The 26,668-nt window shown below is 46.9% G+C and overlaps 1 protein-coding gene across 2 annotated transcripts in view; it reads left to right on the top strand.

The window, feature by feature from the left end:
- INPP5A (inositol polyphosphate-5-phosphatase A) overlaps positions 1–26,668 on the top strand; it is a 262,105-nt gene that overhangs the window by 225,952 nt on the left and 9,485 nt on the right. For both annotated transcript variants that reach the window (XM_054174722.1, XM_054174723.1), the window contains exon 12: positions 10,015–10,088. In XM_054174722.1, coding sequence (XP_054030697.1) covers positions 10,015–10,088 — 74 coding nt within the window. The remainder of the gene's footprint in view (positions 1–10,014; positions 10,089–26,668) is intronic.

Raw genomic sequence — 26,668 nt, forward strand, 5'->3', positions numbered from 1 at the left:
CTCAAAAGCAGTATTCCCATGCTTGGAATTGTGTTTGCTTAAGTTAGTGGCTAGCTGATAAGCCACTGGATAAACTGCAAAATGAGTAATGACAGAGATAGGAAATACTATCAGTAAAGGTTCTCCCTAGCAAACATAACTGCAAAGGCAGACTGCAAGCAGGAGGCAGTCAAGATGTGCTGGCTTAGCTTCGTGGTCCGAGTGAGTTATTCTGGGTTGGAATTTGCCCATGTCACAAAGTTACAAATAGTATTTCGTGACCTTTTGTCTCCCTGTTCCACTCAGCTGCTGCCGGTCCCAAGGCTAACTCAGGAGTACCGTGCTGGATTTAGGGGGGCGTTGTATTGGTCCTTCTTTAAATGTGTTCTAAAGAGGAGGTCCAACATGTGCACTCTGTAATCCAGCCTGTCCTCAGTATGATCTGCTGACATGCTTTGGCTTGGGGCACCCTTTTTAACCTTTGTGACATGCAGGAGGATATAGAGAGGCAACGCTTACACCTTACTGCAGGCCTCAAGAGCTGTAGCTCTCTCCATCATCACTTACTGTTAATATTTGTGCACATACAAAAGCATCCCACCTAGCCTCCCACATCTTCCCTGAAGTCCACAGCAATCCAAACTGAGACAGAAAGCTGCTTAATGTTTTTTTTTTCACCAATTCAACTAGAGTAGCCCAATCCTCTCACACTCTCCAGGTGCCCTCCGTGGCCTCACAGATGGATGCTTGCATGCACATAGGGGTGCACACACACATATCAACACAGGTTACTCCTGGGAAGGTTCTCATTAGACACAACAGGAAAAAAAATTCACAAGGACAAGCAGCCTTTGCAATCATCACCCTGGGAAGTGGTGGCATCCCCAGTGTGGGACACTATTTAAGATTCAGCTGGATGGGCCATGCCAGCTTGTCTAGACCAGGCTTTTGTCAAGAAAGGTTGGACCATGTGATGCCTGAGGTCCCATCCAACCTGCTGTTCTGTGAAATAGTAAGGTTAACATGGAACATAGTACTCAAGGACACTGATACAGGAAATACAGCTAGGGAGGAGAGTGGGATACTCAGCTGCAAGGATGCCAAGCCATGGCAGCCACCAGGTTCTGATCGCTGCTCTTAGGGCTGTTTGTGTATTTTACATTAGATAGGTGTTGAAAAGAAAGCAAGGGCTGGAATCTAGATTTCCTCTGATCCTGAGTGGCCTTCAGCATCTCTCGCTGCCTTTGTACTTGCAGGTGACTGCTCCCCAGTGCCCAGGCTCTCCTCACTGTCCATGCCCAGGCACCCCTGCCTGCAGGCACCAAACAGCTCCAGGGAAACAGGGCTATCCATGAATTTGAATCCCTCTGGGAAACACCTCACATTTTAGGTGTCTGGATGTTTTATTAGATCACCTTTCCAGGTGCCCAGTGGTGTGTGGGGGAGGCAGGGTGAGTGGAGCTCCCCAGACATCACCTGCAAGTGGAACACCTTTGTTCAGATGCTCTGGGGTCCTGCCCTTTCCCCAAACAGCTCATGGCAGCCATATGAGCTTCATAGGCCTTGCTCAGGGGAGCCTTCACCCCAACAGTGGGACTTTGCCCAAGTAGGAAGCAGGGTTCACAGTCTGTCTTCAAGGAAGTTCTACTTTTTGTCACTCTGCAAGTGGTACTAAAACTGCACTCTGCATGTTGTCATGCTTTTGTCAAACAGCAGCTCACAAAATGACTTTGACAGCACGGTGCATGCAGGGTTTGAGTCCCTAATGGCACAAATCCATGCTGCATTTCACAGGAACAGGCTTGTAAAGCTTAATGAAATAATCCACCAAATCTGCCACGTTTGCCAGCAGGATACTCCTTACTAAACTCTTTTGGTTGTCATCCCCTCTCCCACTCTGGCCCTTTTGAGTGAGCCCTGTTATAAAGCTGGTGTGCAGTGTATGAATTAATTACAGTAATGAAGCGTCCATTCCTCTCCAGTTTTCTAAAAGACAGTTTGCATGAATGCAGTTTTGAAAAGTCAGAGTTTTTCAGGCAAGGCCAGCACAGGAATCCCAGGAGAGCAAGAGACAGAAGCCACTTTGTATGATTAGAAAGCAGGCAGCATGCACTCAGACTTGGACCGCCAGGAAGAGCCACTCACCAGGGGGTCTCCATCGCTCTCACGCTGCATTGATGTGCCAAAGTGCAGCCAACATTCCTTGGAGAGCTCAGGCTGGAGCGTGGGGTGACAGGAGCCGTGGTCTGGGTGTGAAAGCCATGAGCAGTCGTGCCCATCTCACGTGCTTTGGGCTCCTCATCACGTGCAGTGAAGGGGAGGGATGGGAGGTGACCTGCAGAGCTGTGTTCCACCAGGGATTCCTTGGGTTGTGAAGGGAGCTTTTGTCACCAGCAGAATGCTAATGCTGGGAGCTGCTGCTGCATGGCTGAGAAGCTACACCTTGCCTGCTTCAGTGCTTTTCTTGACTAACTAGTTTATTCTTTACATGCAATTAATTCAGTCTCCTTATTAACAAATAATCACCTGAGAAGCACAGCAGGATTCTGATGTATTTTTTAATCAGATTACAAAAGCATCCCAGGATAAGACTTGGGTTCTTTGCTGAGAAGGGTGACTGAGCCCTGGGGAGCTGCCAGCAGAAAGCTTGACTGCCAGCTTACCTGTACTGATAGTTTCAACCTGAAATCCACAGACTTGGGCTGAAAAGATCCACATGGGGCAGTCAGCAAGAACAAGAAATCTAAGTGTGTGAAATGTCCAAAAGGGCTTAGCCTGCACTGGATAAATATCAGGGGTACATAACTAGAAAAGTCTGAAAGCACTGTTTGATCCCAGAGGGTGTTCAGGGGCCAGAAGGAATCCTGAGGAGTGCTGCAGCATCCTGAGAAGTGCTGCAGCATGTGGATACTGAGAAGTGTTTATGTCTGGCCCTGGTGCTTGCTGAGAGTCTGGAACACACCCCACGGTGGGGTGCTGTGCTCTCACCCTGCCTTACCCACCCACCCAACACTGCCAGCACTGCTGTGCTGCAGTATCTGCACCAGGGGAGAAGGGACCTGTTCCCTGTGGACTCTGGCACACAGGCTGAGCAGCCATGGCCACTTCCAGCCCTGCCCAGACCTGCAGCAGTAACTGGGCTGGGGAGGGATGGCTGAGGAGGATGAGGAATGTGGGGTGTGAGGGAACTCTAATGAGACAGAGCTGATAGCAGTCTCCAGTAATTACTCTGGTGATCAATAGACATGAAGGGGAAATGTGGCTCTTTCTAAACATTTTAAGCAATCTAAGTATTTCTGTAACAGAAATGTTACTTTAAATGCATTTTCCAGTGGAGTTTTCTGACAGAGTTGAAATACTTCCTAGAAAATGTCTGTGTCCTTTAAAGCCCTGGGATGCCCCCTGAGAGGGGCATGTTGTCCAAGCAGTGTTTCCCTGGGGAGCTTCCACTGAACTCAGAGGTGTTCTGACTGGCTGCAGGCACTGATGAGCTCACACAGAATCACAGAATGGTAGGGGTTGGAAGAGGCCTCTGGAAATAGAATAGAATAGAATAGAATAGAATAGAATAGACCAGACCAGGTTGGAAGAGACCTTCAAGATCATTGTGTCCAACCCATCATCCAACACCATCTAATCAACTAAACCATGGCACCAAGCACCCCATCCAGTCTCCTCCTAAACAACCTCAATGATGGTGACTCCACCACCTCCCTGGACAGCACATTCCAATGGCAAATCACTCTCTCTATGAAGAACTTCCTAACATCCAGTCTAAACTTCTCCTGGCACAGTTTGAGACTGTGTCCTCTTGTTCTGGTACTGATTGCCTGGGAGAAGAGACCAGCCACCACCTGGCTACAACCTCCCTTCAGGGAGTTGGAGAGAGCAAGAAGGTCTCCCCTGAGCCTCCTCTTCTCCAGGCTAAACAACCCCAGCTCCCTCAGCCTCTCCTCACAGGGCTGTGCTCCAGACCCCTCCCTAGCTTTGTTGCCCTTCTCTGGACACCTTCCAGCAAGTCAACCTCCTTCCTAACCTGAGGGGCCCAGAACTGGACACAGGACTCAAGGTGTGGCCTAACCAGTGCTGAGTCCAGAAGCAGAATTACTTCCCTGCTCCTGCTGGCCACACTGTTCCTGATCCAGGCCAGGATGCCATTGGCCTTCTTGGCTGCCTGGGCACACTGCAGGCTCATGTTCAGCCTGCTGTCAAATCATTGAGTCTAACACCCCTGCCAAAGTAGGATCCCCTAGGGCTGTCCCTGCCAAAGCAGGATCCTCTAGGGCTGCCCCTGCCTCGCTTTTCTGAGGCTAAGAAGAGTGTCTGTGTGCCAAACAGCCCCATTTCTAGAGGAGCTGATGCTGTGACAGCACAAACATTCAGGATGTATAGAGAAATTCTCAAAACTATAATGCTCTGCAAAAGCAGTGTAAGGGGTAGGTTTATATTCAATAATTTCAGCTCCTTTTTTTTTCTTCCCTGTGAATCATGAGAGAAAGACAATTAATTTACACAATGTCCAGCAGTGGATCATTTCACAACGTCTTGGCTACAGTAGCTTTACAGTAAGGCCAGAGAAGAGCTGTGTGTGACATTTTCATGGGTAAGTGGGAGGGTTCAGCATTTCCACAGACATTTATTTGAAGTCAGTAGAATGCTGAATCAGTTTCTAAATATTTTTCTTTGACTGGAAAGCCAGATAAAATGACTGTGTTTCCAAAGCCTCTTGAATAAATCATGTGCTAGACAAGACCAGCAGAGGAGGTTACAGTGACCAGTGTCCACATATTTGAATTCTCTAAGGTCATTTCAATATGCTTGTCTCCTCTTTTTGGTCTGAAACTTCATTTCCCTTTCACAGCTGTGAATTCTCTGGTGGGCCCCACAGATGGGTTTGATAAATGCTGCTAATATCACCTCCTGATCTGGCAATGCTCTGACTTTGGTCTGTAGGTCTTGATGAGTAATTGCCGTTGTTCTACTCCAATGACTGAATTAAGTTGCCCTGTTTTAAAGGGTTCACACGTGTGTGGCTTTAGCCAAGGTGGCCCATCCCAGCATACCAATGGACACTGACCTTTGAGGAGTGCCTCATCACTTTGAACTGAGGCAAGCAAAATTACCCTGATTTCTACAACTGGCTAAACTCTTTTATAGTCCTTTGAAGACTGCCAAGCAGTAATAATATCCAAATCTAGTATCTCAGACAATTGTCATCTTAGAATCACAGAATTATTTAGGAGGAAAAGACCTGTAAGATCACTGAGTCCAACCCTTGGCCCAAGAACACACTGCTTGACCAGGCAGGACCCCATGAACTTTGGAGACTGAGCTGCAGCCCATGCTCCAGCCCTGGGGTGACGTAGCTCGCCTGAGACCCCATTGGATGGACTGCCCAGCATAGACCAGCCAGCCAGCCTGGCTCAGATTGTGCTTACCAAGGGACAGTGCTAACCAGAAATGCATCCCTGCAGACTGCAAAATCCTAGCAGTATATTTAACCTGCTCTCAGAAATCACATCCTGCCCTGAGAGCATTCTCTCACTTGTGGGGCAGTGAACAGAAGCTGCTGCCTCTCACAGGCTGCCTGGCTGTGTTCCTCAAGGCCAGTCATCTCCATGTCTCCTGGGGTATCCACTGCCTATAGATCATATGTATGGATGGTATTGTCATTTGGAAGGTGTCCATCAAACGTTCATGTCGGGCTGGTCACTGGACATTGTAGAGCAAATACCTTGAGACAGCATCAGCACCTCGATGGTGACAGCAGATAAAAGGGAGGCCCTGCATCATCTCTGCTATCCTTTAGTTATAAAGGTACTGCTGAAGTTGAACTGGGGTGGAGGGGGAGGGAAAGAGCCTTCTGAACTGCCTGTGACATATAGCTATGGCATGAACTTCCAGCCACAGCATTTTAAAATCTGTGTAATTGCCCCAATTACCCCAGCACATGTAACACCTGAAAGACTTGGTTCTTAAGGATGGTCTTAGAATGAGCAAATGAAATAGAACAATATATTGATTTCTAGGCTTTGAACTTCCATTTCTTTGTCATTTTTAAGGCACACTCATGTTTACTGTTACAGCAATCATATTGTTCACCGTGCTATTTAGTATACAATATGGAAATGAGTGAGGAGATTGTGCTGAAAATCACCCTCTGGGTGGCTGCATGCTTTAAAAAGAAAGGCTTTACCCTGTGAGATTCTGACTGCTCCTCAGTCTCCTCTGGCCTATATTAATTTTCCTTCATTTTCTGTAGTGCCAAGGAGCTCCAGACACCCTGTACCTATTCACAAAGCAAATACAGTTAAATGCTGCCTGTGTCTTGTCCCGTTCCTTCTCTTGCTTTGAGGGAAGGTGACATTTGTAACTGTGACAAGACCTAGTCAAAAGCCTTTTTTTTTCACCAGTAAGCTTTTATTTAGAGGTTACAGGCTTCAAAGAGAACCCAAGTTGTTTTAATGGCAAAATAAGTAATAGTTAAAACGTTGTTCTACTAAAATTGGAACTTGTTAGAACTGCCCAGCTCAAGCGTTGATCATTTCTCCCCCAGTGCCTGTGGTGCCACCAGGTAGCCAGAGGAGAGCTGTTGGGGGTGTTCACACTGTGCAGCTCTGAGCACACCAAGAACTTGTCACTGCCCCTCCTGACTGACACTCTGTGTTATCTGGGACACATGGATGACAGTACTCTATCATGGGCATTTAATAGCTAGGGAAAAATAAATGTTTAAAAGAGCATGAAATACAGGTTTGTGCAAATAATCTGCTGAAAATCATAGCATTGTCAGGGCTGGAAGGGACCTCAAGGATCATCCAGTTCCAACCCGCCTGCCATGGGCAGGGACACCTCACACTACAGCAGGTTGCTCAGAACCCCATCCAGCCTGGCCTCAAAAACCTCCAGGGATGAGGCTTCCACCACCTCCCTGGGCAACCTGTTCCAGTGTCTCACCATCCTCATGGGGAAGACCTTCTTCCTAATGTCCAATCTGAATATTCCCATTTCTAGTTTTGCTCCATTCCCCCCAGTCCTGTCACTCCCTGACGCCCTAAAAAGTCCTTCTCCAGCTTTCTTGTAGGTCTCGTTCAGATGCTGGAAGGCCCCAAGAAGTTCTCCTTGGAGCCTTTTCTTCTCCAGACCAAAAATATTTGACTGTTTTACATGTGAGGAGTAATTGTCTACAGGCATTCCCTAAATCTTTCTTCTAGGCACCTAGCTGGGCTCTGGCATCCATCTGGGTCATCGTGAGGTTTTGGCTTTGTCATTTCAGGTCAAAGACATCCCTCTACCTGAGGAAGCTTGGGGAACTGATAGAGAGCACAGCACACAATACAGTCTTGTTCCCATTATCTGTCCTCTCTGTCACCAGTGTCAGCAGCTCATCTGCATAGCACAGACACAACTAAACAAGGAGTCGCAGCAAATAAACACTTCAGAAACTTCTCCGGATATAAAATGCACCTCCCTGTGCTTAGTCCTCCAACCCTCAGCCTTAGTGTAGCTTGCAAATATTCCCCTAGCAAGAACCATCTGAATGTATGAAATTCTGAAACTCTGAATTGGTGTGAGAGGACAATGCCTCCATTTAGCATTGCCAGCCCTTGGAATGCCCATGAGTAATTTATACCATTGTGTTCTGGGCAGCATTGTTCTTTTATTCAGTCCTTGCAGTTTTCACACTTCAGAAATAGCCTCTTTCTCCTGCTGCTTCCACTTCCCTGCTCTGATCTGTTTGCTTCCCAACAACAGGGAAAATGTATTTGCACTGTATTGATAGAGATATATTTCAAAGAGAAGTTTAACTGGGGATGGTAGGGTGCAGATAATATCATTAAGGTGGAGACATGTGGAGCAGGAAAGGGATGGTAACATTTGTTTGCAGTTTGTGTGTATGCATTGTGGCTACACATCTGTCTATACATACTTAGACGTATAAACCTGGTCTAAACCTGCTCCAGTGTGAGGTGTCCCTGCCCATGGCGGGGGGGGGTTGGAACTGGATGATCTTTGAGGTCCCTTTCAACCCTGACAATTCTGTGATTCAATACAGGGTCACAGGCTGAAAACATGCAGGGTAAACCACCTTCTCCTGAAGTATGTTGAGATAGCTTCAGTCAGACGAGTGGCTGAAGTACCCCAATGTGTGTAGGATGCAGAATGTTACTAGATACATAGCTAAACTCCCATCCAGATGTGTAGCAGTATTTACCCAACCACCCTGGATACCGGGAGCTTTCGATCAGCTGTTAAAACAGGTACAAACTATCTGCAGCTGTATTTGTACTGCGAAATCGCCTCCGGTGTGCCGTGGCCGTTGGTGTCAGATGCACTGAAATAGGGACAGGTGCCCATGATTTGGCACCCTCATGTAGGAGGCTGTGCAGACCCCGCAGTGAGGCGAGTGAGCCTTGGAGAGGCAGCTAATCAGCAGGGCAGGTGGTTCAGGTAGCTGCTTTTCACACAGATAATTAATGTGTACAAGTAGCTGCTAATTGCACATTTCAGGAATGATTTATGAGGTGGTGGAGGGGAAAGAGGGAGACAATCTAATTTCTTTGGGAACCTCTGCCATTCATACAATGGTATCAGCACAGCTGTGAGATGGGACATGATTAATGGAGAGCAGGCAAACAGAGGCCATCCTGCGGGATCCCGCCAGCGACACGCCTGTCACCGCAGAGAGTGGCACTCGCAGCGGTGCCCCTTAGGAGCGGTGCCCGTTAGGAGCAGTTTGTCTTTGGCTCGCTCATCCAGCCAGGCACTGGGCTTCACACCAGCCCAGCTTCTGAGCTAAGGTCATTTGTGTCCATCTGAACAACTCCTGGTTTAACATGCACAATGATCAGTGCAGAGTGCAGAGGAGGGCAGTGAAGCTAGGGAAGGGCCTGGAGAAAAACAATCTTATGAAGAGTGACTGAAGGAGCTGGGGATGGTTAGTTTGGAAAAGAGGAGGCTGAGGGGAGACCTCATGGCTCTCTACAACTACCTGAAAGGAGATTGTAGAGAGGCTGGTGCTGGTTTCTTCCCACAGGTAATTAGTGATAGGACAAGAGGGACCCATCTCAAGTTGTGACTGAGTAGGTTTGGACTGGACACTAGGAAGAATTTTCCACAGCACGAGTGGTCAGACATTGCAGTGTGCTCCCCAGGAGGTGGTAGAGTCACCAACCCTGGATGTGTTTAAAGGTGGTTTGGATGTGGTGCTTGGGAATGTGGTTTAGGGGTGAACCTTGTGGAGTAGGGTTATCAGTTGGACTTGGTGATCCTGAGGGTCTCTTCCAATCTGAATGTTTCTGTGATCACTGAGTGGCTTTGGGCGGGTTTGTGCTGATCAACAGAAGATGGCAGGTATTTCTTCTTCCTGTGGAGGTCCAGGGCAAAACAGCTTTGGCAAGGGCTGGTATTTATAGAGGACATTAAACCCAGACTTACGAACATCCCTGCTGAATACCTGCCTGCAGTGCTGTGTCTGGGCTGCTGCCTGGGAACACATTTCACCCATTGTCACGTATCCCTCTCTGCTATCTGACAGGCACCACCCAAACCCTGTGTAGGAAACATGGCTTGTCTTTGCTCAGCAAGAGTGATGTGCACATCCTTGTGTTTATTGTTCCTCCTTATCTGGGCTGAAGATAATATACTGTAACGTGATACTTTCTGCTGGCATTTTTGTGGGCTGACCAGCCTATCAGTTTGCTGTTCTGGCTTTAATGCCAGGCTGGTTTATCTTTGGAAAGATTGCTAACAAAATGTGAAAAAATGGAGCCATGTGGAACTAGTAAATGTACAGATAGGTCACTGCTGGAGAGAGCCAGTGCTACCTGTTCCACTGGGAGGAAAAGGCTTCCCTCAATGAACTGTTCATGTGTCAGTGTAGTACTGAGTGGTCTACGCTGCATTTCATGTGAGAGGTGTATCTCAAGCTGTGTAATCAAAGTATTTTTTTATTGCCTTTTATGTAATGCAGTGTTTTGTGATTGCTTCAGCTCAACATTAAAAAGTGAACACATTTATTTCTGTCTTTTGTAGCTTTTAGAGTTTGACAGAGAGCTGTCAGTCTTTAAAGACAAATTGTATGAACTGGACATCTCATTTCCTCCCAGGTAAGACTCCTCTTATCATCCATTTATTTAACAAGCTGCCTAAAATGTGTTACTGATGCTGCAGGTGAAATGTGAGTGCTCCCATGCAGGCTGCAGAAATGATGTGATCTTCGTTCCCTCCAGAAGGTTCAGAGTCCTCCCACTGCCCTCCCATCAGTGCCTGTGCCCACAGCGCTCCATGGCTCCTTGCTGGGATCCAGCCCAGCCTGGCTTTGCTAGCTGCTCCTGAAATAGGCCTGACTTGGTGGTGTGCTGGGAGATAGGTCGCTGCTTTTAAGCACTGGACCCAGATGACTTGTTAAAATACTTTGTTGCCGCTTTAAAGGCAGTCTTTGCCTCAGGCTGTTGAAAACTGAGCAGTGCTTGCACTCAAAGGAGTAGACCCAAGGTAGGCACGCAGAGCCCAGTGCAGGCGTTCAAGGGGGGGACTGAGAGGAGTGGCAGGAGAGAGGCTGAGAACTTAAATTCTGCTTTTTGAGTTTCAGCAAAACTTTGTATAACTGCTAAGAGTATTAGAATAATTTGGCTTTTTTAATACAATTGCTTGATTTTAATCAGCTGCATCCCTTGGGCAAACTTGAGCCACGAAAAGGCAAGTCTTGCTGTCACGCAGCCCCAAGATTTTTGCACGTGGCAGTGCTCTTCAGGAGAAATCTGTGGAAAATGTGCTAGCCCTAAGCATGGAGGGGCCCCTTTCCAGGAGTGAGGAACTCAGAGCTCACAGTTGGCTTTAAGGGAAAGAAATACTGCATTTGCAAAGCTGAAGTTCAAGCAATCATAGATAAAACTTTACTTTTTCAGTGACCCTTTTAACAGCTACAGTATTCTCAGGTATTGCTATTTTGCCCTGTATGGAGAGAGAAAAAAAGCTATGATGTTTTGGCATGCACTAAGAAAAAAAAAATTTGGAAAGCTTGCCTTTTTTGTTATCATAATCTCATTATTTCTCACCAGCCAGCTGTGATACCGATTATATTGATCCCTTGGGACAGTGGAAGTATGCATGGAGAGGTTACCACTGCTCTAAATTGTTCTTATTGATTAAGTATGATAAAAGAAGACCATCAGCGTGTACGTCTCTGAGTGTATTTCATTAGTTGTGTACCTGGCCAGGGTACAAGGAGGTGAGAGGAAATAGATACAGGGTTTGTTGGAGGTTTTTTTCTTAGCAGAAATATTCTTCAGCCTGATTTCCCCAACATTAGTGCTTTCAGCCACAGCAAGGCTTGGCAGAAGGATGTTGCTGCATGAATGGTTTGCAGATCCTTCAAACCTTTCTGTCAGTACCGTTTGGTGCTATCCTGCTCTCACACAAAGAACAGAAATTTGGTGTGAGTAGTCTTGGTGTCTCAGTCATGCTTTTGATCTGTCTGTGGAGCCGTGTCAGCATCTGGCCAAGGTCCAAACCCTTGAAAAATGTCTTTCCACACATATGTCCAAATCTCACTAGAGATTTCTGTGATTATTTCAGTGGTTAAGTATCTTGTGAAGTACAACACAAGACTGAATACAACCTAGGGTTTTCTAAGGGCCATGCCCTGTGAGGTTGTGGGCAAGTAATATCTGAGCTTTCCTCTTCCTTGCATCTCACTGCATGGGAAACCTCCATCAATGAAATACAGATGAAGCAAAAGCCAAACCAAAACTCTACAGGAGCTATCTGGTAGCCATGCAGGGAAGGGATCTCCAGAGATTGAGTCCAACCCCTAACATCCTGTGATCCTGTGACTCTGAAGGGTGAAGCCTCAGGCCAACCTTGGGTCTCCAGGTAAGGAGACCAAGACTTGCAGAAGCAGCCAGAAGGGGAAAGCTTGAGGGAGTTAGCTGATGAGTGGCTAGGACAATGTGACAGGGCTGTGGAGGAGGGAGGACTGGGCAAGGGTGATCTGGAGTACTGGGGGGAGAGTGTTGAAAACCACAGGAAGAATGAGATGGGTGCAGGGTACTGCCCATGAGACATGACACTGAGTTGGTCTTGCCCTTCCCAAGTGAAAACAAGTAGCCAGGAAAAAGATTTTCTGTGTCCCTTCCTAGCATTGATCTGCAGACAGCTTGATAGAACACCGCTGCTGGGTGACAGATGATGGAGGAATGCTTAGGAATCCCTGTCAGGCCAAGGTTAAGGCCACTTCTCCTTGAGGAATGGCAAGTGGGAGCTTGAAAGTGGCCTAATGTAAGGTTGTATAAAAAGAGAGGGAACTGCTGCTGAGTCCTGCCTTGGGCAGCAGCCAGCAGTCACACCACTCTGGCTCCTGGCCTCTTTCAGAGGAGGTGAAAAACCAAGATCCTGACCACTTCTTGCCATCAAAGATCCTATCACGTTTTTGCAAAAGCAGATATTCTGGCCAAAGTCCTGATAACTGGATTCCACCTCCCCAAACACACTGCTGCTTTACTCGAGTTTGGTGGTGGCATTCTTCACTCCCCACCTCACAGTGCATGGGTGTAGTGCTGATGGCTTCTGCACTGCAGCTATGGGACACAGAGCTCAGCAGTTGTCTACGAAGTGGAAGCAGACAATTCCAAGCAGGGACCCCTCCAGATCTTGGGAAACAGCTATACAGGGTCATTTCCAGCTTCAGGCCTTCTCCTTGGTGTTCCCACTCCAGTGCCAGCTTGGAGGCTTTGTGAGCAGCCTGGGGGTACAATGTGGCAAACCCTTCCTCACCTATACCAAAGGCAAGCTGTGGAGGGGATAAAGGTGAAGATTTGCCTCCTGCTGGTTCTGTTTCCTTCTTACAACTAAGTCATGGTTAAGTGTAATGAATAGCAGTAAATGTTGATACATTGAGAGCTGGCACTCCCTGCATGGCCTGGGAGGAGGGATGCTGGTGCTGAGTTTGTGCAACACAACATTTCTTTGAACTTTGGCAGAGAGTATTGATAAAATGTGATCTCTGAATATAAGAATATTGCTGAAATAGAAGACATGAGCCCAAGAAGCTGATCTTGAGCACAAAGAGCAAATTGGCTTTACCTTAGGGTGCTTTTCTTCACCCACTCCTGCTCCTGGTCATTTCTGTTCCATGGTCCTTGCAGGGCCCCACACTTGGTGAGAAGTGGTGCCTGAGGACTGCAGAGCTGGGTTCCTGGGTGTTGGAGTTACTGCAGGCCCTGTTTTGTCTCATAAAACTAAGCACATTGATTTTCCTGGAAGAAATAATATGATTTATTTTCCTTTGTATTGAAATAATGACTGCAGCGTGTCGAGAGCTGCAAAGCCAGGTGTTTTGAGTAGGCAAAAAGCAGTGGTTTTAATGTAAGACATTTTAAGTTAGAACCTTTTCACTCATGCAGGATGAGAACTATATGGCCTGAATGTTTTGGTTTAATTTCCTAGTGGTTTTTCCTCCATTTCCCCCCTCATTTTTCCCCCATTAGTTCTGGAAAGAAATAGTCTGTATCTTATCATGGCTTGGCTGCTTTTATATACTGCTTGTAAATATGAGCTTAACCTCTATTTGTCATAGATCCAGTCATACTAGATTTTGTATTTGTACCCAAAGGAGGATGTGATCACTCCTGTATGTTTAGAAACTACTTCTTTAAGCACTTGGTGCTCCTAGCTGGAGAATGTGCAGTTTGTGCTGCAGATGCATCAGACAAAGCCTTTGTCACAGCAGGGAGACAGAGAAAGCTCTAGGCACTTGTTGTCAGGCTTCTGGGCTCCAAGAGGGAGCACTGGGGTTTAGAAGGAAGTTGTAAGCCATTGTAAGGGGTAGCCTTAAAGTAGTCTTTCAGAAATCATTTTATGCATGATACTTGAATTATGGTCCATTGATGTGGTCCTCTCTACTTCTGTTCTGCATCCACGGTGCTACAGTCTGACGTCGTGGGGTGCCGGCCAACAACTGGAAACAGAGTATCTCAGTTGGAGTGGCACTGAAAAGACCTAATGCTGCATTTCACATCTCTCAAAGAAGGAAAGATCAGTTAGGACAGTTTTTCTTTCATTTGCTTCATCATACCATTAATTGCCTGACTTGCACCCATATTTCTGCAAGTCAGTGACACAGTTGCATACCTGCCTTGTAAATTTTTCCCTCCAAAAGCATGCTGAGGATTCATTGTGCTCTTGAGATAAATGGAAAAGGTCACATCCCTTTGAGTTGCAGCAGACTAAGTTACTTATAAATTCATCTTTTGTCAGCATAAACTGCTTATTCTCTGGACTTTATCATGAAAGCTTATTGATACACTACCACAGCTGGCCTGGGGTTGAAAGCTTTGCTCCTCTGAGTTGGTGGTATTGTTGTGGTTAACTTCAGTGGGGCCAAACCTTCACCCTTGGTGAATTGGTTTGTGTTTGTGCCACTCCCTAGAGCTGCCTTGCACCACGATCCAGATCCCTTAGGTGTAAGCACAGGTGGGTAGGAACATGCTGAGCTGTTACTGACCATGCTTTACCTTCCTGAATGCAGCCTGAGATCCCAGCCCCAGCCCAGGCAGAGCTGCCAGGGCAGCTGACAGCTCCAGTGTTGGACAGTCAGCTCCAGTTCCTCTTAAGAGGGCTTTGTTTGAATGAAACCAGTTGGTAGCATAAAATAAGCAAAGTCCTAAAGCTGCAAAACCTCATTCAGACAGAGAGGGTGACCAGAACTGTTTTTCTCAGGCAGTGTTTTCTCAGTCATGACTGTACAAGCATTTCAAGACTTAATTTGACATCTGAGTCTGTGGTTACCAAAAATGAGGGGGAAACATAACTGCTGTCCTAAAGAGCATTTGGAAGTTTTGGTGTCCTCAAAGTGCTTGTGTAACCAAGAGAAAATAACCCAGTCTGATCCTTCTGTGTTCTCAGTTTGCATTTAGAATTATGAAATAAGTATTTCTGTTGCAATAATCTGAATGGAGAAGACATTTCTGCATGATCCTGGTCTCTTCTCCCAGGCAACCAGCACCTGAACAAGAGGACACAGTCTCAAGCTGTGCCAGGGGAGGGTTAGACTGGATGTTAGGAAGAAATTCTTCATAGACAGAGATTGGCCATTGGAATGGGCTGCCCAGGGAGGTGGTGGAATTGCCATCATTGGAGGTGTTAAGGAGGAGACTGGATGGGGTGCTTGGTTGTATGGGTTAGTTGATTAGGTGGTGTTGGATGATAGGTTGGACACGATGATCTTGAAGGTCTCTTCCAACCTATTCCATTCTATTTCTATTTCTATTTCTATTTCTATTTCTATTTCTAATCTAAACTGTTTGCTATTAATATCCCTGTATCTTCTACAGTTAATTTCTCTGTCCTTTCTCCTCCATCTCAAATGAAGCCATGGCAGCCATCTAGGCATATAAAAACTCTTTTCAACAGAAACCACTATATTTTGCTCCTGAGATAAACCTCCTTATAAGCAAGTTTTGGTCCAAATTTTTCCTTTTCCTACTCCCATTTTAAAATGAGGCAAAGCCCTGTAAACTGTGTGACACCACATCACGATGCTCTGCAGTTTACTGCTCCCGGTTTGGAGAAACAGCTGGGTGCAGGCTGCCAGCAGCTGAATGGCAGCGCTCCGGTGCCTTTGACTTTGCACTGAGAGTGCAGCACAGCTGTGAATCCATCTTCTAGAATCATAGAATCAATAAGGTCCAACCTGTCACCCAACACTTCATGACTATTAAACCATGGCACCAAGTGCCAGGTCCAATCCTTTTTTGAACACCTCCAGGGATAGTGACTCCACCACCTCCCTGGGCAGCACATTCCAATGGCGAACGACTCTCTCAGTGAAGAACTTTCTCCTCACCTCAAGCCTAAACTTTCCCTGACACAGCTTGAGACTGTGTTCTCTTGTTCTGGTGCTGGTTGCCTGGGAGAAGAGACCAACCCTCTCCTGGCTGCAACCACCCTTCAGGTAGTTGTAAACAGTAATGAGGTCTCCCCTGAGCCTCCTCTTCTCCAGGCTAAGCAACCCCAGCTCCCTCAACCTCTTTGCTCCAGAAGCTCCTTGTTAGGCGAGGCACAGCATGCTTGGACACTGCTCACTCCCACAATGGATTTGCAGTCCTGGGTCAGTGGAGGCCCTGGAGCTGGCATGCCCACCAGGCAGGGCTGGCAGGGCAAGGGGTTGCTTTGGTGCAGGACAATGCTGTCAGACCTTCTTGTTGCCAGGTTTTCATTACACTGAGACAGCATTCCAGGATAAGTGGTAATACAAATGCTGGCTTCTTGAGTGATTTTCTAACTATAAAATGCCACAGGGCAATGCTGCTGTGTTGTAATACTTCTCTGTTTCTTTGTTCTTCAGTTCCATTTTGTGATGCTCTTCAAAACCCAAGGAGAGTGTACTTCTCTGTATGTTACCTTCTCTCAGTTAATTGTGAGCTGCATTCAGTAATCAGTGAGGGCACTTAGCTCTTACCTCTTGTTAGAGAGAACATCTCAGGAATCATGATGCACAGTGAGTCTTGGCAAAAAAAAAATGAGGTCTTTGTCTACTTCCATCCACTGTGTGGATGTATCCACCTTTAACACCAGCTTTCAAAAACTGAACTTCATAGAAACCTTCTCATATTTTCTTTCTAGGATCTGTGCTAATGGTTCCTAAAAGTAAAATTTTGATGGTGTTGTAAGTATCAAATACAAACTTGCTTTTTAATTCTGCAGAGAGTGAAGGCCCTGTACTGAGCCAAGAGTCCTTTAAAACAGTGTTTTTAAACTGCTGACTTCTGGCTTGTTTCTAAGCAATAGTACAGGTCATTCTCTGAAGGAATGGAAATACCAGGGGAGCCTTCCCCTGCACTGCTCTGTTTGCCACATCTAGACAGCAGTGGAGAAATAAGTGCAGCTGTCTTGTCACTTGTGTGAAAGAGAGCTGGGGCTTAGCTCAGCCCTCCCTAACAGGTTAATGTAAATCTCCCACGCTTTTTGACCCACCTTTGTTCAGGCCCTTGGTGGGAAGGTGAGTTAAGTCGTCAGCCCATTGTGAAAGGCTGCATGAAAACGCCGTGTAGCTAAATTAATAAAGCCTCCTAGTCCTGGCTTAAACCTCTAAAAGCCAGGACAGTCAATTCTATGTTTAGAAAAGCTGTTTCCCAAGGCTTTGCAAGTTTACAATGACTGTTAATATTTATTGTGAGTTGGAATTTGACACAAGAGGTTTCAAAACAAGTCAAATACTTGTTTTCCTTTGGTTCAGAGCAAGATTCCCTGTCAGACTGCTGCTGGTGGATGAGAAGCTCAACAGGAGCTCTCAATGTGCAGTTGCAACCTGGAAAGCCAATCAGATCCTGGGCTGCATCAAGAGAAGTGTGGCCAGCAGGGCAAGGGAGGGGATTCTCCCCCTCTGCTCAGCTCTGGTGAGACCCCACCAGGAGTGCTGCATCCAGTTCTGGAGCCCCTATTACAAGAGAGATATGGAGGTGCTGGAAGGTGTCCAGAGAAGGGCCAAGAGAATAAGCAGAGGGCTGGAGCACCTCTCCTATGAGGACAGACTGAAGGAGTTGGGGCTGTTCAGTCTGGAGAAGAGAAGGCTCCAAGGTGACCTAATTATGGCCTTCCAGTATCTGAAGGGGGCTGCAAGAAGGCTGGGGAGTGACTGCTCAGGATCTCAGGTAGTGATAGGACTAGGGGGAATGGAATGAAGCTGGAGGTGGGGAGATTCAGGCTGGAGGTGAGGAGGAAGTTCTTCCCCATGAGAGTGGTGAAGCCCTGGAATGGGTTGTCCAGGGAGGTGGTTTAGGCCCCGTCCCTGGAGGTGTTTAAGCCCAGGCTGGATGAGGCTCTGGCCAGGCTGATCTAGTGTGAGGTGTCCCTGCCCATGGCAGGGGGGTTGGAACTAGATGATCCTTGTGGTCCCTTCCCACCCTGACTGATACTGTGATACTATGATAAGTGTTTTCCCACCCATGTAGCAGATCTCCTTTGGGTTATTAATTTTGAATACAGCAGGCCCAAGGTCAGAAAGGCAAAGCAGAGAGAGTTAAAAGATACTGTGACCCCATGGCCAGCCATCCCCTGTTAGTGGAGGAATGAGGATGAGCTCTGTTCTCAGGGCTGCTTCTGCAGGTCACAGGAAACAGTCATGGACAAAACAGGAAACACAGTTCTGGGAGTGGAAAGCAGAGCCTTGGCATGGCTGATAAGAGGGCAGGTGAATGAGGCCTTGCAGAATTAGCCCTTTGGCCTTAGCTGGGTATAAATGAAGTTCTTTGCTTTTATCTGCCCGTTAATCCACAAATTGACTTTTTTTTCCCCTGCCCTTTTAAGACAGTGACTCACTTGAAAGTTTTCAAACTGCTAAGCAGTGTGCAAGTGGAATTTTGAGGGACTTTACAGAAATATGTCAATATTTTTTTTGATCATTGATTTTGGTCTGTATAAATCCTCATTAATCTATGTTAATAATAATAGTTCTGTGAGAGTTTATAGTTATTGTAGTTGATAACTGAATTTGTAGCTCTGAATGGAAGGGTGTTAAGACAGCAAGCAATGTGCACATGTTTGCACCTGGGTTTCCTCAAGGTCTTGATAAACTCTATGGTAGTGAACTTCAGCTTCAGGACTCTCCAGTCAACTCTGCGTGTGGGAAGGATTCCAAAGCCACTTCTAACCTCCCCTACCAGCCACATCTAAAAATAGCATTTCTGCAGGCACACTGATGGAACTCAAAACACAGCAAAACTACTGTTCTCTAGTGCAAAACTGTAATTTAGGTTAAGACCATGTTCTCCTTGAGCTCACATGAATTCTTCACCCAACCCTGCGTGGCTGTCCTGCTGTGGTGGTCAGGCCGTCACCCCTCAAAACCACTGGGAACAAAGCTGTAAGCAGGCACAGCAGTGCCAGCATCTGCTTCCTTTGCAAGGTCTCCTCTCTGTTCAGCAGGACACTTCTCTGAATTCCTCTTCAGTTCCGAGCTGCTTTTCATTCTCTGTGCTCAGGTTCTCTCAGCTCACCGTCCCTGACCCACACACCGCAGCAAGGCATGGTGGCGATCCAGTGCATGCAGGACGAGGAAAGCCTGCCAGCTCTGACCCAGCCTGAGCTTTTGCCCCCAGCAGCCTGTGCCCAGGGCCTTCTCCAGCACACCCCTGCGCTGCACAGCAGGCCATGCCCAGGAGGTGTCTGCAGACAGGGCTGCCAGGGAACAGCCAGGCCTGAGTGTTCCAATGCCCAGGCAGGGCAGCCTCTCAAAGCCATCCCCTTTCCTCCTCTGCCCTCCTGGGTCTGCAGGCAGGAGCACTAACAATCCACACTGCCTTCAGCAGCAGCAGGGCCTTCCTCAAGCCTCCTGGCATCTCCCAGAGGCACCGGCGGGCTGGAGGAGGAAGCACAGCTCAGTGAGAAATCACCGGCTGCGTCACAGCTCTGCTGTCTCTGCACAGAATAGAAAGCCCCCTGCTCACAGGGTATGTTTCAGACATTACTCACTCATTCCTCCACTCCTGTATTTCGAGGCCCTTTACTTTATGTGGTGAATATTCATGTTTTCCTCTCATTACCCTTTGTAATCTAATGTAGCCCATGGCAACCTTAGCCACTGGAGACTAAATACAATTCAGAATCTGAAACTCTGTAAGCTCTGTCAGTCAGAGGCTGAACAGCCCGGCCGTGAGCAAACAGCAGGCCCAGTGTGAGGCTGGAAAAGTGTTTGTGGTAGTGAGCAATCAGTGCAAAAGGGGGCAAGTGTGGCAAAAGGAGTAACGACATTGTGGTCAGTCAATATACAGGTGGGCAATTGTTACCTGTATCACTGCTCTCCATTCATTATTACAATCATTCTTGTGGCTGTTGTATGGCAGTGATAGGAGCTGACTTTAGCAAGAGTTCACACCCACCTACAAGGTTTGCTCCCAGATAAGTCTGCATGCACAGTTATCTCATGTATTAATCATTCTCTTAAAGTGACCTACTCTTGTTTGTTGTTGCATTAGGCTGTCATGTAATTCACTGGTTGGAAATATGTTTGTGACTTAGATATCCTCTGTGTGATATTTTTTCTCAAGCAGACTCTCTGCACTGGCAGTGACTTGTCTTTGACATCTCTCACCAGCAGGCAGGTTGAATCTCATTTGCCCTTGGGAGAGTTTTTCTCCTTTGGAATCCCCTCTGGCTCTGGTCCTTTGTTCTGCCAGAATCCTCTTTAGTCTATATGCTGTTTATTCACTACCCTTGCATTTTGTCCCATGACCCTTTTTGTTGGGGCAGGTTGCACAGTGATACTTGTGTGTTTTCTGGCCTAGTTTGCACTGTGGGGTGATTCAGCCTGTTCTGCATGCAGCCAAGCCATTTTCAGATGGGCTTGCTTGTTCCCTTCCTTCTGCAGGCACTGTCCAGAGAGGAACAGTTCTGCCTCTTGTACCCGGCCTTGTGGGTGCCCTTCTGCCCATCCCAGTGTCACCTTTGGGTGGGGACCAGGGGGACAAGACAGTGGTTTAGATTTTGACAGGCTACCTTCACTTGCCAGTGTCCTGACCAACTGCCCTGTGTGTTTTCAGAGTGTACAAACACCTGGCACAGCAGTCCTGGGCCAAACAGAATTCCTGTTTCTTAGGACATCACCTCAGGAGTGCTCCTGGATCCTGATATCTCACAAAAGGGGAATCTCTTCTCACTCAAAGAGGTTAAAAGTTGCTAAAGGCCTAGATGACTTCCATGCTTGCTTTATTGGTTACTTTTATAACCCATGCTTTTTCTGCCAATTAAGAAATATTTTCCACCCAATAGAAATACATCACACTCATTCATGCAGTGATACCTTCTGGCTATCAGTGAGGTATCTCAGATCACCAGTGAATCCCTCAGCCCCCAAGGAGCAGATTCCCACAGGACATGCTGTAGTTCTCTGAGTTGTTCCAGCATCTAAGACTGGAGCAGAGAAGACAGCTGTCATTCCCTCCAAAACAATTAGAATGCAGTGATCAAAATCATTTTCAGACAGCTCTCATCCTCATTTCTCCCCTCAGATTAAGCCAGTACTGCTCTCACCAACATGCTCAATTAATTTCCAAATGAAAAGAGGGTGTTTGTTTAATTTGTGAGGAACTGGAGAGAATTTCCCAGGTAAGGAAATTCCCAGGTTTTGTTTTAAGGAGTTGTGCTAAAGAGAAAAAAAACAGAGGGGAGTCAATGAAGTAAAAAAGGTTCAGGGACTAAGCATTGAGGTATGCCATGTGCAAGGTGAGGATGACAGACCGTGCTGCAAACAGAAAGCAAAGCAAACTCTAAACAGCTTCTGGTCTTTGCTGCTAACCAGGCCCTTTGTTAGATTCTGGTCTGAAAGAGGCTGTGGTTTGGATGCTGAGCCCTGTCCTATCTCTGGCCTCAGCTTTGCAGTAATCTTTTACATGTATGAGAATTTGTAAATTACATCCCAGAAGTAACTTCCTTTGAGCCAGGCATGTTCCCAGAAGAGAAATGGAGCTCAGTCCCAGTCACAGACAGTCCCACCAGCCTGTTCTGCCCAGTCCAGCCAGCATGGGGCCCTGCCCAGCAGCCAGCACTGTTCATCATTCCTTGTGCCCATGCAATAGCAGCGGTGTCACACACACCCGGTGCAGCACATGGCTGTGACAGCATGGAGCACACCACTCCTGCCCAGTCCCTGTGCACTGGTGCTGCTGAACAGCCCACTTGGTCAGCTGCCCCCCAGGCACTGAGCAACAAAGCCTGGCACCCAGGCTGTCTGCCATGGGGCAGCCTCTCACCCCAGGATCCCCCCAGGGACACTGATAGCTGTGAGACACTGCAGGCACCATCACATTGTCACCACGGTTCAGGTGACAAGGGGAGATGTTCTTTAGGGAGAGCATTGTGGTTGGGAAGGGAATAGGGCCAGTTGTTGCTCACTGGAAGGAGAGAGGGGCCCTGGATTTCTTGCTCTGTAAGTGAGGAAGGCACAGAGTTGCAATGGTGATACCAAAACGTTCACTCTGAAGCATGCTGCAGACAGGTGATTGCCTGAGCACATCAAGCCAGGGAGCAGTATGGCCAGCAGAAACCCATAAAAGAGACAAGGAGCAAACTACAGTGTGTTTAACCTCCCTGTTCTGTGTTGGGGCTGCAGTCCTGTTTACCTTCTTAGCCTTTGCTGCGGGGTGACCCCCCCCTTGTTATTGTCACCTTTGACTCGGCTCACTGGCACGATCACCATGGTGTTAGTGTAGCCTGTGCAAGTAGCAGCTGTTGAAGGCATTGTGCTGCAAGGGCTGTGTTTGCAGGGCTGTGTTTGCCCTCCTGAGCTGGCTGCAGTCAGATGCTAGCACGGCTGCTTGGCTGGGCACAACATCAGGAAGGCTCGTTAGGATTTTGGTACATATGAGGCAGCTAATTTAATTCAAACAGCAACCTGTCCTACTGCTTAGCTTTAACTATCTGCTGCCTAAACTGAGCATACAAAGACAAATTAGACAGGGTCATTTGTTAGGAAGAGAACAAGGGGACCCAAATCTCCCTTTCAGCGTCAGGGTGATAAAAACCAGTAATTCAATTTGGAGGAACAAACTCTGGAAGCTGACAAAAATGAGATGTCCTGCTTGGATTGGTCAAATGACATTTTGGTGTAACCACATTCATGTACCAGCCCACACCAATGCTGAGCTGGGACCTTGCTCATTTAAAATACCAAAGTATGTTTATCTTTGGCCTTAACAACTTCCAAGGCAGCCAAAGTTTGAACCGGCAGCCTACGTTCCCTGTCCTTGCTTCTGGCAAAAGCATCTTTGACAGTCTGAGAGTGGGTCAGAGGTAAAGGTAAATTGGTCCAGCATTTTCTGAAAGAATACAAAAATAGTAACTAATTCTCTGATGAAAAGTGGTTGGGATTTCTCCCCCTCCCCTCCCCCCTCCCCCCCCCTTGAAGTTGTCTTTCAATATCATACAGAAACAGAAAGACTTAAAAGTGAGAGAAGGTTTAGTAACTGCTGGGACTCATAGTCAAAAATGAAACAGATCAAAACTGTGTCTCAGCATTTCCCCTGAAGAGCTCAGTTTTCATTAGTGCTTTATAACTCTGTCTCATCTCAAATATTTTTGTTCAGGGTGTCCTGGTTTGGCTGGGACAGAATCTCAGGCCAGCCGTGAGCTGCAGGCCACTAGCAGTTTGAAGTCAATCAGGACAGCGACCTGAATTGGCTACAAGTGAATCCCAGCCTATGAAAGGCATGTTCACTGCAGAGGGGGAGGTTTGCTGAGGATGGGGGCTCCTGCTCTTACTTGGGCTCCTCCTGGTTCTGCTCCTTTTCCTTCTGCTCTTGTTGCCTTCCCATTTAGCATGACCACTGTACACTTGCTGGGCTGAGTAGCACTTTACGTGCTTTATACTGGCATGGGTGTCAGCTTTGTTTCATTAAGTCCATTTTCATTACACCCCACTGGGCCTTCTCTTCTTACCCTGCTCTGGGGAGGGGTCTGATGGAGTTTAGCTCCAGATATGGTCTAACTGGAGACACAGGGATAGGAAATGAATTAACAGATGAGAACACGTGGTCTTTAAACAGGAGGCATTTCCACTCCCATGGCAAAGTTTGTCTAAACATCTGCCTAAGAATCTAGACACAGGATGCACAGTTTTTCCAAATGACTTTTATTTGACCAAAAACTGGGTTTATTGCTGATTTTTTTTTCCCCACTGAGGCCTAGTGGGTGTTGTCACAGTTCCTACAACACTCCTGGAAATACCTCAGCCAGAAGAAGCAGAATCCCTGAGGCAGATCCAGAATGATCAGCAGCAGCAGCAGGGAGCACGCTCACTGTGTGCAGCAGCGTGCTGGGACACAGAGCTGCCTGTGTCAGACAGCTTCTGGAGGTAACAACGCTCCAGAGTGAATTAATTGTTTCCTGTTAGAAAGAACACTTCACCCATCTCAGGAACACACTTTATCCATCCTTGCACAAGAGAGGAGTTCATTAGGAGCATTTTTCCTGACTGGAAATGCCAGTTAAGGAGACATTTATATACACAGAGTTGTTGGCTTGTGTTCTGAGTTAAGACACTGCTGACAGGGTGCTTTATGATGTCAGAAGACTTCTCGCCCTGCAGTCAGTATTTTGTAAAGGGTGTCCAATCATCTTTTGACAATGCCTGTCACCAGCAGCAGTGCAGGAATATTACTGCCCCTTTTAATAGCTTGTTTTCCCCAAACAACTGCCAAGAAGCTCTCATTAACTGTAACACCAGTAGTTTATTGCCTGCTCCTTATTAACCAAGTTAGTTAAGAGTTCCTCAAAGTGTTTGGTTAAATTTTGTTACCACTGAGCACTGTATTAATGATATTGGTTTAATCACAGAATGTTAGAGGTTGGAAGAGACCTTGAAAAATAATCCAATCCAGCCCCCCTGCCAGAGCAGGATCACCTATACCAGATCACACAGGCAGGTTTTGAGTATCTCCAGAGAGGGAGACTCCACAGTCCTCCCGGGCAGCCTAATTAGCAACTTTAGGGAGCTTTATGCAGAAAACCCACCTGGCAGTAATCCTGGATGAATAACAAAAGAATGTAACTGAAACAAGAGTTTGTGAGGGTGGAAAAACATCTAGAAGGAGCATCTTCAGGGGAAAAAAAAGACCAGTCCTGAACAACTGGAGATAAACCAAACAAGCCTCTCACTTGGGTGCTCCAGAGCTGCCTGCCTGCCCATCATCCAGAGGCACATACAAAGTGTATTTTGCATAACTACAGCTGGCATGCCCAGAGCATGACAGGCTGGGTTTGCTATTAGTTATTCCACTAGTATGAGTGATTAAGGTCCTCCACTTCAACTTTTCCACTGTTTCAAATGGGGTAGAAAAGTTGTCACACCTGGAATTCTTCGTTTCTCCATTTCTATTTTGGAATAGGTCTGTGCCTTGTGTGTGCTGTCAGTTTCACAAGAGCATTCCCCATCGATGCATTGCACAAGACAGATTGTGACTGAGGGAGAATGCTGCTGAAAAGAAAGGAAGAAAAAACATTCTTTCTTGGCTAGTGATGGTGCTAGAGAGTGCTGGTGCTCCCTTTTTCTCTGCCACAGCAGCAGTTCTGATGGGTCAAGGCTAATAACGCACGCACAGAAGGGTGGTGGTGGCAAGAGGACACAGCCTCAAACTGCCCCGGGGGAAGTGTAGGCTGGAGGTGAGGAGAAAGTTCTTCCCAGAGAGAGTTGTTAGCCATTGGAATGTGCTGCCCAGGGAGGTGGTGGAGTCACTGTCCCTGGAGGTGTTCAAGAGGGGATTGGACGTGGCACTTGGTGCTGTGGTTTAGTAGTCATGAGGTGTTGGGTGACAGGTTGGACTTGATGATCCTTGAGGTCTTTTCCAACCTTATTGATTCTATGATTCTTTGATGCTTGCCCTCTGGGAGAGTGATACTGGAATTCTTCACTTTGGATTATTTGGTGTAGAATCCTTAAAATTCTTTCTTGTCAGACCTGCAGTTTGTTTAATCAAGCCTGTAATTGCTTACACTATTCATAGATGAGAAAGTCTGTTAATTCATAGACTCACAGAATTGTCAGGGTTGGAAGGGACCTCAAAGATCATCCAGTTCCAACCCCCCTGCCACGGGCAGGGGCACCTCACACTACAGCAGGTTGCTCAGAGTCCCATCCAGCCTGGCTGCAAAAACCTCCAGGGATGAGGCTTCCACCACCTCCCTGGGCAAAAGAATAATAATATTATGACATTCTGTGATTCTGTGAATATCATAGCTTGAGCAGTAGGCTCCATGAAAACTTCTCCAGTGGCAGTCTTGCTACAGAAACCTCTAACAGAGCTGTCATTTGCCAAAATCTCATTAACATGAATGGCATATGATAAACTAAACTATCCTGTCCCCAAAACCTGTTCAGTCACAAACAAGAATCCCTCCCAGTAATTTGGGGAGGTATTTAGCTATGAGCCCTTCCTGAGCCCACCTGCAAAAGAAGCCTGCTTATTCCAAAGTATTTCTGACCCTGCTGGAGCATGATGGAGGAGAGCAAATTGTTTTCCCCATTTTCTGAGGTGTATCTAGGATTTTGCTATTGTGTCTGTGTTAGCCTTTCACTGAGAATGAGGCTTGCACAAGCCTAAGAGGTGGTGGTGGGGAGGAGGAGCCCTCATCAGAGTGCAGCAAGACAATGCCTGGCTTGAAGGAAGGATGCTGCTGCCTTGTAAAAAGAGGAGCTCACCCCACTTTATTCTACTAAGTTATTCCCTGCGGATCATTTTGTCTGGGTAACTTTAGTAGCATTTATTTTCATCTCTGCCCCAGCCATTCAAAATCTGATTTGTCAAAGATTTGTAAACCATAGCAACTTCTTGCCTGGCTGGTCAGTGTGCTAAAGACCTCAAAAAAAAAAAGCAGCAGAAGTTTTCACCCTGTGAAAACATTCATATCCATAAAGGAAATTGATAATCAAATATTGTTCCATAGAACAGGGGCTCTGCCACATGGCAGTAAGGGATCATTCAGGGGTACAGAGCACCGTGCCTTAAAAGCCATGCAGCTGATGCTGTAAAAAGGAAGGACTGTATGAAACATTGATTCATTCTCACAGCTTACCTCATAAAACATAGCATCAGTTATGTGGGCTTCTGGAGGAAGTAAAGCAAGAGGTTACCGGGGAAAAAAGTCAACCTTTAAATTGCAGACAAAGAGCTTCTCCCACCAACAGTATTACATCATC

The sequence above is a fragment of the Dryobates pubescens genome, chromosome 30 (genome assembly GCF_014839835.1).
Source record: "Dryobates pubescens isolate bDryPub1 chromosome 30, bDryPub1.pri, whole genome shotgun sequence".
NCBI lineage: Eukaryota > Metazoa > Chordata > Aves > Piciformes > Picidae > Dryobates > Dryobates pubescens.